This window comes from Ambystoma mexicanum, chromosome 1q (assembly GCF_040938575.1).
Source record: "Ambystoma mexicanum isolate Mex_15411 chromosome 1q, UKY_AmexF1_1, whole genome shotgun sequence".
In the NCBI taxonomy this organism is placed as follows: Eukaryota; Metazoa; Chordata; class Amphibia; order Caudata; family Ambystomatidae; genus Ambystoma; species Ambystoma mexicanum.
Window position 1 is genome coordinate 131516621 of NC_090922.1, and position 12620 is coordinate 131529240.

A 12620-nucleotide genomic window follows, 5' to 3' on the forward strand; every position below is an offset into this window, starting at 1 on the left:
TTGTCCATGTGCAAAGCAATATGACATTAATGTGAAACAAAATAAAACATAGAACATTGCCTAGGACAACCTATTAGACCAGGCTCCCATAACAAAACCAGATTTGTCCAAAAAGGAATGGGGGGGTTAATGAAAAAAAGTGGGAAAGGTGAATAACAAAGAAATGGTTGCATATAGATCCAGTGAAGGGAGCGAAAATCCAACAAGGATGTATAAGGGGAGAGCGAAGAAACAGATGAAGGCAAAAGGAAGATGGACACAAGGATCAGTCCTCTGGTAAATCCCCTCACCACCGCTGTCTTCTGGTTGATGCATTTTTCTCCTCTAGTCTTCTGTCCAAAACATTCATGCCTGACAATTAAAATGCTGCTGTTGCAATTAGGGTATTTCCAGTACTGAATGTCAATACTGTTTAAGTGCAGTTATGTAACAGACGTTTAGTGCGGACTTGGCTGACTGGACTCCTTTCCAGATGACCCAAGCTGAATTTGGTTTCTGATTTTAGCAAACTCATGAAGCCTTATTAGTGTGCTGTTTTCGTTGCCTTTCTGTATTCTGAACACCAATTCCTTTTTTGTTTTTGCAGAGTATGGCATCTGTGAGAATCTACGGAAGCTGGAGATCAGCGGTGTTTCGTGTCAAGATGTCTATGTGAAACGTGAGTGTTCTCGAACATCAACCAAAAAACTTTAATTGCAGCCTATCATCTCTAACTGGCCATTGAGTGCATATAGAAAACATTACTTGTGTGTAGAAAAGCACAACACTTTAGTTTCCTCAAAGTATAATTACAAACTGTCAGAAATGGAGGCTAATGTCACTCAGTTGACTTAAAATAGGATGTCAAAAAAGAACATTATGGTTAAAGTAATTTTAGAATTTCCAATAATCATACCTGTTTGTCCATAATTAATATCCAGGTAAACCCTTGACAGACGTCCTGCTCTTTCAGCCATGCTAGACCACTTGTCGTGAAAGTGCCAGGGAGGTCATTATCTAGTCTCACCAGATCGCCATCCTTGTGAAGGAACCATCTGCCTTTTGAGCACATGCTTCACTGCCCCTGCCATTCTCGCAAATTACTAGTGTAATGGGGCACAGGGACCAAAAAGGATGAATTAAGCATCCCCCTCACCATGGAAAGAACAAGGGATGAATTCCAAGAAATAAAATGTGTGGGTCAGTAGAGGTGTGTCCGAGAGTGGACCAACATAGCTACTTAATGGGAGAGTTGTGGTGGCCCTCAGTCCTCTGGCAGACACAAATGGCCCTAACGATAAAACATTTCAGACATCTGAGACGGCCCACACAGTGTAATGATTGTGCCCTGAACTCAGGCTTTATCTGAGGAACATAGAAAGTAGAGGTAGGAAAAGATGAAGACCTGCAAAATTGCAGCTGAAGCATGCATTGGGCAGTAATGGCAAAGCTGGTGAAGTGGCAGAGGGGTATGCTGGAGGCAAGACACCCCCCCCTCCCCCTGCACCTCCTCCTTGTTTTATTTTAAGCCAAACCATGCAGCAGAAGATGCTGGGAGGTTTGCTAGTGAGCAGAAGTTTGTGGGCAGTGGAAGTTTCCGTGGATGCTTTATTGCTGCCTGCTGATAATACTGAGAGCTCTGCAGCCTGTTTCAGGCTTCATGGAAGGATTTTCTATAGGGCATGAAACCTAATCTACGCAACCATGCTTATCCGTCACAACGATTTTGTGTGCAGAATCAAAGGTACGCCACAAAATACAATAAATGCTACAGTAGGTGATCTCAAATGGGATCTGGCGGCAATGGTGGTGCAAGAAGATGACCAATAAAACAGCCATCCAAAAAGTTCAGTGCAAACTCACTGCAACAAAGGAACAAAGGACAAAATGACCAAGCGACGTGGCTCTCCCTCACATTGAGGAATTTGAAAATTGAAATAGGAGAGAATCTTTGTGTCAAGGGTTTTATTGAGGGTACAGAAGGGGAAAGACCTGACTTCATGAGTCTGCTGCTCTTCCTCCACCTGCTCCCAGAAACTAATGCCACTGGCTGCATGCTTGGCCATTTATAGAGTAAGCCCTCCTTGCAACTGGGGATCATGCTGTCCCAAGGGGCACAGCAATGAAGTTCTTTTCTTCCATTACTAAAAAAAATGAATACTGAAATAAGCCACAGAAGCAAACGCCATCTCTTCATCGCCAGAAGATCTTGATCTACCAGGGCTTTGACACTCCAGCTATGTCAGCATTTTGAGTCACTAACCAATTCAATTTCTGCTCGATGTTTCCATTTAGAATGGAGTTGGGGCAGTTAAAGGCACTCTGTGACCCATCTGGAGGAAGCTAATGCTATTCTGGTCCTAGAACTTAGTAATGCAATTGCAGAACTTAGCATGTCCCCGCAATGGACCATGGACACATGGACCTAGAGGCCCCAACCAAGTGGAAGCAGGTGACTGGCCAGATGACCAATGCTGAACCCGAGACCCTTCTTGGCTCTTTGATTCATGTTTTATGGACTCTATGAAAAGGGATTGTTGGTTTTTCCCAAGCCTTATATTGATGTTTAGGTCCCATTTCATGACTGTGGGCCTCATCACGAGTTGGGCTGTATACCCGGCTGTAATACCGTCGACTGTAATAGCCCTGGCACCGGCCGGTCCGGTGGTATTACCACCGGATCACGGGTTGGGCCTTAACAGTAAATCCCCATTCCTGATTGGGTCCATTGGATCCAATGGGGGAATTTTCAGGGCTAATACAGCCGGCTGAAATACAGCCGAAAACAGGGATTTTCTCCTTCAGAAAAAAGCTGGAGGTAAAACAGCTGATTTAGCGCCCGACTCGTGATAGGGCCAGGCCTTAAATGCGGTGGTAATACCGTTACCACCGCATTTAAGGGCTACAGCCCAACTCGTGATGAGGCCCTTTGTTCCTTCTGATACACTAGCTCTGTTTGAGGTTGTGCACACCCAGACATTGTAGGTGTTCTCTTGTAGCCGACTGGGGACTAACCATGTGCTAGGAACTTCACAATCCGTAACATACCACACCTAGTGAGGCAGTATATTTGAGCAAACCAGTTCTCACAAATGCTCAGGCTTTATGTAACTCAAAAATGGGAGACCATCCTCATTCATTCAGTTCCCAATGCCTATTATTGCCCATGTTTCCCTACACAAAAGGCTAAGCCACTTTGCCTAATATCTGCCCCCATCTTATGAGGTTATGCACTAAAGTGGAGACATAGGTCCTTTTGGATAGTCTGAATACCGGAGAATTAATTCACCATCTAGTAGTGTCTTCTGTGAGATCTTCACTCTGTAATAATGTAGTTTTCAGTTAATTTCCTGCATTTACACCTTATTTGCAGTCACCTTTCATGTGAAACTTCTCCATCGCAAATGCTGCCGTTCTAGAAGGCATATCCAAGAGGAGTTATTGACACGCGTCTCCACTTTAGTGCACAACCTCATAAAATGGGGGCAGATATTAGTTTTTCACTCCTGTAGTGCAAAACACTAGAAAAGTGGGCCCTGGGTTAACTAGAATAGGGTAATTAAAACCCCCAAATTCTACTAAGGATTTAGGATGTTAATTCTGCAGAGATGAGGGAGTAATAAAAGCAAATGACTACCCACCTGTGCTAATCTTGCAGGTCATGCAAGACTTTGAAGGGTGACAGTAAGGACTATATTGTGGCTGGATGCACAAACCATTCTAAAAAACACTTGTTGAAAGATGAAGGATGTATGTCATTAAGTGCACTAGGGATGAATTAAAAAATTGCAGCAATAGGGTCAGTTCTCTTGTCCTATCACCTGTTTAGGAGGCCAGTGTACATATTGGGAAATATAGCCAATAATGGGCATTGGAACTGAATGAATGAGGACGGTTCTCCTTTTTTTGTGTTACACACTTCACAAACCGTTACATCCTTGTGATATGCCCCAGTAGTTTTTGGTTCTGAAGTTTCATTGCTTGGGCGCTAGACCAATCCTTAATGGGCAAAATGTTGGGTGTGCACCTGCCTCCATTCCTGATCAGGATTTGAACATCATCTGGCCATCCTATGTTGGAGGCTGCATTGATGCCCACACCAAGCAAAGGACAGGACATGGAGATATTCTTTGTAGAGAATGTTTTGTGAAAGGATCTGCAATATGAACTTTAATGCGCATTATGGGCTGATGTAGCATTTCCAACTTTTTTTTTCTTCTTTTTTTTCCGTTCAACAATGCAAACCTCTACATAAAACCACTGTGATATCAGCAACATTTAATAACCCCAAGCCCCTCACATGAGCTACCAAGACCGTTCATTCTTTGGGACGTTACTGTGTATGGTTGGGTTTGTCGGGTCAGTCATTCAGATGATGTAGACTGAGTGACATCTCCAAGCCTTTATCTGACCACTGCTGCGTGTGTCGGAAGCCTTTTTTCCCCAATATCCAGCAGGGCCCCCCACCGCAAGCTCTGGGGCGAGGGCCAGGAGGAAAGGCATGAGTTTGCTTTGTTATTCTTCCACAAGCCCCATAGGGATGATAATGCAGGGTGAAATCTACATTGTGGCGGTATCTCATTGACGAGGGCCCACAGAAGATCCCTGACATTTTACGGTGGGTGTTTGTCCTCCATGTATGTCCGGTAGGTGCCCATGTCATCACGTAGGTGTTCCAGCATAACTCTAAGCTGAGCTGCTTTATGGTATAATCTGAAGTCTGGGAGGCCAAAACCCCAGAAATCTCGGAGCGTCAAAGTATCATATTTGATTCTAGGCCTCTTCCCTTTCCATATAAAATTGCTTACCATGGCTTGTGGTTTCATAAAGGGTGATTCCGGCAAAGGGGAGGGAACAGACCAGAACAAGTACAGGAGGTGGGGAAGAATATTTATTTTCACTTATACTATTCGCCCAAATCAGGAAAGGGTTCGAGGCACCCAGCGCTGAAGATCTGCTTTTATTTTGTCTTGAATGGGAGTATAGTTGAGGTCGACCAATCTAGTCGGATCGCTGGAGAGGCGGATGCCCAAGTAGGAGGAGAACTTTTCCTCAACCCCCACGCCCAACCGTCTTCCTGTCGTTGGTCGCCTCATCGTCCGTCCCTATGGGCATCACGCTGGACTTGGGGAGGTTAATTTTCAAGCCCGAAAACCTACCAAAGCACTGAATGAGGTTTAAAAGCTCCCATGAGATTTGTCAAGTAACAGAAGATATCGCCAAACAAGGCGAGCTAAAAGTCCACATCGCCACACTGGATTCCCGTTATCACCTGGTTTTCCCTGGTAGCGATGCCCAAGGGCTCCAGGGCCAGGGCGTACAATAGGGGGGAGATGGGACAACCCTGCCTCGTTCCTCTAGTAAAGTGGAGGGCGGCTGAGATAGTGCCGCTCACTGCTTTATTTGCCGTGGGGCTATTGTACAGAGCAGAGATTCACTGCCTAAAGTTGCTTCCGAATCTCATCCTATGAAGGACCTTACCCATATACTGCCACTCGTCCCTGTCAAAGGCTTTTTCTGAATCTATGGACCCCATGTATGCATCTAGTCCCTTACATTTTGATTTGTGTATTAGGTTCATTGATTTTCCTGTGTTATTGGCTCCCTGCCGACCCGGGATGAATCCCACCTGATCTGCATGGACCAGCGACGTCATTTGGAGACCGAGGCTTTTGGGCAACAACTTCGCCATCATTTTCACATTGGTGTTCAGTAATGAAGTGAGTCTGTAGGATTGGCCCTGGGTAGGGTTTTCCCCTCCTTTTGAAATTACTAACATCAAAGCTGAGTGCATGGACTGTGGGAGGGAGCCCGTCTCGAGTGCATTGTTAAACGATTTGGCCAAAAAGGGATTAGGGTGTAGCAGTATCGTTTGTAGAATAGTACTGTAAAACCATCTTCCCCCTGGGTGGTATCCCCCTTCATCCCATTGTGTCTACCACCTATTGAGCAGTAATGGGGGGGCCTCTAGGGGTTCAGTCTTTTCCGCTGGGAGACGAGGGATCGGGAGGGAGTCCAGGAACTTGCTTATATCTGACTCGTCCCCACTGTATTCTGAGGTGTAGGGTCTTTCATAAAATATTTGAAACTCTTCAGCTATCGCGTCCACCCTTCTACTCTTTCTCTGCTCCCTTAGCCTCCACGTCAGAATTTTGTCGACTTTTCCCTTCTTTCCATGTATTTTTGTTTTCAGAGTGCCAGTTTTATCTCTGCCTGCCTGACGATAAGGACTTTTAACTTTGCTTTGTATTCTTGTAGTTTGGCCCATTTCCCTGGAAACATTTGGGTTTTCAGTTTTCCCCCCAGGCCGAAGGGACTCTATTTTCCCCCTGATGTGTGTCTCTCTCCTGTAGTGTCCTTTTCCCCTTCCTAGTTGTGCCCATTTCAATCAGGACTCCCCTAATGGTAGCTTTGAAAGCTTCCCAGACCCCTGCTGTTCCCACCTCCCCATTGTCATTGATCTAAAAAAATTCTCTGATCGTTTTCAATAGTGTCTTGGCGAGTTCCTTATCTCGTAGCAATTGGTTGTTGCATGACCACCTAGTGTTGCGTCGCATACAGGGGTTGGTGCCCCATCCTAACATTTACCAGTTTGTGGTCAGACCACGGAACTACCTCCACTACCGATTTGCTCACACGTTCATGCAAGGGGGCTTCAACAAGGATATAATCCTTGCAAAAGTATTGTGCACCTTTTGATTAGTACGTAAATAAGGGGTCCCTACCCTGTTCCTTTGTGAGAGTCTACGACTCCCAGCTCCAGGTTAACTTTCCCGAAGTGGGAGGACATCCTCTGTTGTGAGTGGGTTGTGGTCTGAGGAGCTGCTCTCTTCCTGTCATGCTCTGGGAGAAAGACAATGTTAAAATCACCTACTATTATCAGAGTGCCTTCCACAAAGATTTGGATTTTGCTTATTACCGATTTCCAATACTGGTCCTGGGCTTCATTTGGGCAGTAAATGGGCACCAAAGTGAGGCTGTGGCCCCTGGTTTCCCCCTTAACCATCACAAAGCGGCCATCTGGGTCTTGATACTGTTCCTTCAGGTTGAAGGGCAGCTTGCCCGACACTAAGAGCTACTCCCTTCTTTTTGGAAGGGCGAGATGCATAAAATACCTCCCCTATTGATCTGGCTTTCAAGGTGGGCTCCCTCCCACTCTGCCAGTGGGTTTGCAGCAAAAGCATGAAGTCCAGATTTAACCGGTTGAATTCACGAATGGTTAGGGACCTCTTGTGCAGGGAGTTCAAACTTCTTACATTTAACAAACCCAACACCCGTGCATTAGTTGTCAGCCATCAGGGAGGGTGGAGACCTTCTCCATTGTCTCCAATTTTAGCGCCACAGTGCACGCTCCCCCTTGGGCTGCAGACTCTCATCTAACAGGCTGTGGAACAATCCCCCCTCTGGATAGACAAGGTCATTGGTAGCTTGCACACCTTGGAATTCCCCTTGGAACAGAACAAAACCCCCAACTCATCCCCATCCCCTTTAGGCCTGTATGAAGCACAAGAGCACCTGTGAGCCCCCCAGAAAGCCCACACATTCTAAAAGTATCCCAAAATCCCCTCTCCCCTGGAGGCCACCGGAGCAGCCTTACATTTGCAAAAAAGAAAGTTGTACCACCCCCAGGAGTTCCGTCCGGTGCCCGGCTAAGCCCCAACCTCTCTTGAGGTCCGCCTTGCCAGGGGGGAGCGGGGACACCGGGTTTAGCTTCTTGAATTTCCTATGGCCCCAAACCCGGCGCCTGTCCACACATCTGTTAGTCTTCTGGGATTCACTCAATTCCCCCCCCCCCCCACATACTCAAAGGCCAGGAAAAAAAGGGCACTCCTTTGGCACTAAGCCACTTTGTTAGAGGCCCACACAGCCGCCTCCTTATCTGGGTCAACACAGAGAGGTCCTAGAACAGTTATTTGTGAGTTCCCCCATTCTATCGTGCTTCTTTTCCTTGCCAGTTCCAGGATCTTTGATTTCTCAGAGAAGTAGTGAAATGTTGCCAAGATTGATCTTGGGCCCCTAGCACTCCCTCCAGCTCTGAGCTCTATCGATGGTAGGTACATTGGTGTTTCTTTCATTAAAAATCTTACTGACCACCGCATTTATAGCTTTATCGTTCTGGGGTTCTCCCTCTTGCTCCGGGAACCCGAAGAACATTAAGTTATTGCAGCGCTCAGAATTTTCAAAATCGTCCATCTTTAATGGACATTTTTCCTCACTCCTCCAACTGCGAGAGTCTCATGTCGATTAGGGTTTCCAAAAGGTCCACAGATGTTCGGTTGGCTACGAGATCTTGTATGCGGTCATCCATACTGTCCATTTTCTTTCTAAGCCGTCAGCCTTTTGCTGATGGCCGCCTGGAGCCCCTTATTTCTTCCAGGAGTGCTGCCATGCCTTTGTTCATTGCCTGAGCCGCCTCCGCGTCGGCAGCCGATGTAGTGGGCATGGTGAACATTTTTGGAATGAAGCTGCCCAGTTCAAGTGTGGTCGCAAAGAGGTTGAGCTCCTCGGCCTCATGGTGGGGACGGATACGTGACGGAGATCGCAGGGGATTTAGGGGGCGGAGGGGTTTGTGAGTGAGGCAGTGTTGGTTCTCAATTCCTCTTCGGCATGGGTTACTGGAGTGTTTGGATGCTGAGACCCGTTCATGTGACTCTTAAAGTTCCACAGGGGGGAAAAGGAGGCTAAGTTTCGCCGGGCAGGGGTAGCAGACTGCTATCACCGTTGCCTGTGATCGGGGCTCTGGGAGAAGGCGCTACAGCTAATCTGCTCTCTTGCGAGGCTTGAGGTTGGTGGCGGAGACACGCCTGAGGCCCCCACACCACCCCCCTGTGGGCTCTGCGGGGGCTCCCTTGCGTCATTGGAGGGGGCAGAGTCCAAGTCTTACTGCGGTTTTTGTCCGCATCCCTGGCATCAGCACTTCGTCGGTGTAGTCCCATTTGGTGAGAAAGAGAGTCCCTGTCCACGGAGAACTACACTGGGGTTCGCAAGCCAGTGTGCAAGCTGTGGTTGGGGGCACCAAAGAAGGCTACTGCACCCCACTTGTGGAGCACGGGGAGTGCGAGGCTGCGCACCTGAGTTGCTGGATCTTCCCAGCTGGGGCGGAATGCAATTCCAGCTGCCTATAGTTTTATCTCAGCTGGGCCGGGGCTAGAGTCCGTCCACTAAATTGACCCAAGTGGTCCCGGTGGGCTGTCAGCAGTTCTTCACTTCTGTCCACGGGTGGGGGCGACATCCCGGTGGTTTCCTGCTTCCTGGAGGGTCCACCAACCCACACCCATGTGAGGCTATGCGGTTGGGAGAGGGAGCTTCAAAGTATGGGCTCACTGGGAGCCCGGGGCCAGAGCTGTGTTAAGTTAAGAGGGTGAGGGACGAGCTCCGTTAAAGGTGAAATGCCCCCTCAGGCAGCGTACTGGTTTACCTCCTCAGGAGCTCCGTCCACTATCCCGCTCCTGAGCGTTCTGGCACCCCTCTGATACTTGGGCGAAGTGCCTGCTGTCTTTGATATGCTGAACCAGATGGGTTGGTGTGGGCCTCGGGCACCCTTACCCACTCCGCCAAAGTCCCCGGGCCCCTCCACATCTTGGTCCTCGGGCAGGGGGTTGGATGGGGCGGTGGCAGTGTGCCCAGCTGCCTCCCATACCACAGAGTGCCTGCTGGGCTGCACTGCCTAGAAGGCTGCTTTCGGTCTACACACCTCTTCCCGGAACTCTGCGTTGACTCTGAGACACAGCTCTCTTCGCTGCTGCTCACTATGCACGTCCCTTTGGTCTCCCTGCACCCTGCGCAACGGGATTTGTACTGGGGGGGTGCTCCTGGGCTTCACACTCACTGGGGGGGGGGGTAAACATCTCAATGGGGTCTTCGTGGGGGGGGGCTCTACCCACAGTTCGGCCCTTGAGAGAGGAGCAGACCGCAGAGACTACTTCGTCTCTGCGTTCCCTGGTGGCCGAATCCTGATGTAGCATTTCAATGAATGTTCTGAGTGCAGTGGTTGAGAATGGGGTAGAAACTGTACACAACAGGATGTTAAGTGGGATTGGCAGTGATTCTAATGGGTCCTGACTTCTATCATGTTTATAGATCAGTACTTGAGTGTTCTATTTCAGTTTTGAAAGTTCTCGCTGCTTTCGATTTTAAGCTGTTTGAGTTTGGACAAGGGCCACAATATTGCATCTACTTTATCATGATACGTGAGGATATGTGACTTCACATTGGAATATCTCTGAGAATTGTTTGGTTTACACTCTTTTACTCTGTTCAAGGTAGCAACACTGAACGTGCATGGGCTGAACAAACCCTTTTTTATGTATCTACTTGCTGTGCGACCAGGGAGTTCATAGGGCCTGCATTCAAGGCACTTATCTTCTCCAGATACAAGTAGACTCTCTCCTACCTCCTGTATTTCTCACCTGAAAGAGGAAAAAAGGTTGGCCATTTACTTTGTGGGATGTTCCGTCCTTCTGGACGGGACCAGAGCACTTTTTGATAGCATCCAGTTGTCATTTTTTATTTTTACGTGGGACAGCACGTGTGGCTTTAGCCCTTCATGCACGGTCGTGATCGGACACACTGCGCATCGCAGGGGTTTGTTCTTTCTGACTTGTCCTTAATTACTCTTCCTGCCCCATTACGGTGGTCAGTTCTTTCCTATGCCAGACAAGAAGGGTTTTGCTTCGTGTTCTTCCTGTGGTCGTCACTATGTGGCTGTGGACCCTCAATCTTTGGCTAGAGGGCTTCTGCCCAAACCTTTGTTGGGACTCGTGTTTCTACTGCGACGCCCTCTCGGCGTGTGCACTCGAACGAAGGCTCGTCTGGTCCGAGGAGGTTTTTACTACATTCCTCCACCTCTTCAGAATTTCATCAACGAGAAAATGCCCGGTAAGTACCTTACTTTTTAGGGCACCCTGTCCAGGTAACTCCTTCTTGGGGTATTCTGGTTCTGGGAGGGGTCAGACTGACTCCAGCGTTACCAGGGCTCACCCTGAGGTGCCTCATTCGAGGCCTAAACTGGATACCTGAGCACGCTCCGAGGTTCCCCTACAGGGGACTAAATGTACTGGGCTCACTCGTAAGGCCCCCATCAAAGGTGCTAAACGTAACGTCCAGCTTGAAGGATAACACTAGACAGACAAACATCCAAAATCCTTATTCACTGGCTCTGCCGACGATCCCTCAAAAAGGGATAGACCATTGCTTGAAGCTCCAGTTAAAGTGGCCAAAACAACCATGGCCTCTGACAAACTGCAGATCACCTCATAAGGACTGAGTGGCAGCTCAGCCAGCGCCACCTACGTTACCATTATGTCGGGGCATTCGGGCCAGCCATTTTGTCTGCACCCCTAATGGCAACTGGTACGGATGCTGGGCCCAATTGATTGCTGCCGCAAACCTCGGGGCTCAAATCCTTTACATACAATATTTGCCATATATGCACAGGATGCTCCTTCCACAGACTGTCGCTGCTTACACTACATGGATCCTAACTTGGGAGGTCCTTCTTGGCAACCAGTCTCAACAGTTGTGGCAGCCTAGCCTGCTTGGTAGACCACTTCCGTCACCACAGCCAAGACCATCTTCAGAGCGTTCTTTTGCGGTTTCCCAAACCTAATGCATTGTGATCCAATGAGGGCGTACTTAATTGCTCCCAAGCCTCCGGAGTCTCCACCTCCTCCAAAGGAACCTCCACCTCTTCCTCCACTGGAGTGGGTCCCTGAGTTTAAGGAGCCTGACCCTGAGCCTCCTGCTCCATGCTCTTCACCGCCTAACAGTCCCCAAAATCTCGACACCAGATGGGCTTGACGAACACCATCCTGCGTCAAAGCCTTTCATGATAGGGTCTTGGATTTTGTGGCGTTCTTGGACTTTATATTTAATGGTAGGGCTCTGATATCACATACACAGACCAGCTGGGGAGCCAAGCAGTCAGTCCATGAAGGCTTTATTGTACATATATATGATCCAGTTACTGTAATGCTGGGTTGAGTTACTCTCACTCTAGGCACAGAAGATCACCTTACCTTGCACCATTTCCAAGGATACAGCAGTTGAAGCTGATAGGGAATCTCAGGGGGATAGGGGGATTACTAAGCGATCCTGCTCAGAAGGGCTTCGATCACTTAGAGATACCCAGGGAAACCCTCTTGGCGGGGGGAACCCTGGGAAGAGCTGCTGGGAAGCTCTGATTAGATGTCCCTTTTGTACTGGAGATGTGATTGCAGCCAATATAAATCTGTCCAGTCGGTTAAGGGTAGGAGTTGGAATCCCTTCTAGGCTGTACTAGAAAAGCATGAAGAGACTATTAGTTCAGGAATATGAGTCACAGAAAGATGGGAAGAAACCTGCTTATCTCAGCCTATCTTACCACAGTGAAAATGAAAGTACACCTTTCCTCAGAAAGCTGTTATCGCATGAATCTGATTTGAAGATGATGGTATTCTGGGTTGCTATTAGAGGAAGTGAAAGAAAGATGAAGAGGCGTGGACTAAATAAAGAGGTACCCAAAATATAAGGGAAGGACAAGACTGACTTGTCAAGAGAATTCTTAGATCTGACCTGAAGTGCAGGATCCTGGGAAATGTAGTCCCAATAACCAGTCCATGGGTCTAAGATAATAGAAGAGCAGAAATGAAGCTAAGGATCCA

General features: G+C 48.1%; 1 protein-coding gene across 2 annotated transcripts in view; it reads left to right on the forward strand.

Moving 5' to 3' along the window:
- The window catches only part of FBXO31 (F-box protein 31), a 521890-nt gene that overhangs the window by 138870 nt on the left and 370400 nt on the right, over positions 1-12620 (forward strand). For both annotated transcript variants that reach the window (XM_069636193.1, XM_069636194.1), the window contains exon 2: positions 587-658. In XM_069636193.1, coding sequence (XP_069492294.1) covers positions 587-658 — 72 coding nt within the window. The remainder of the gene's footprint in view (positions 1-586; positions 659-12620) is intronic.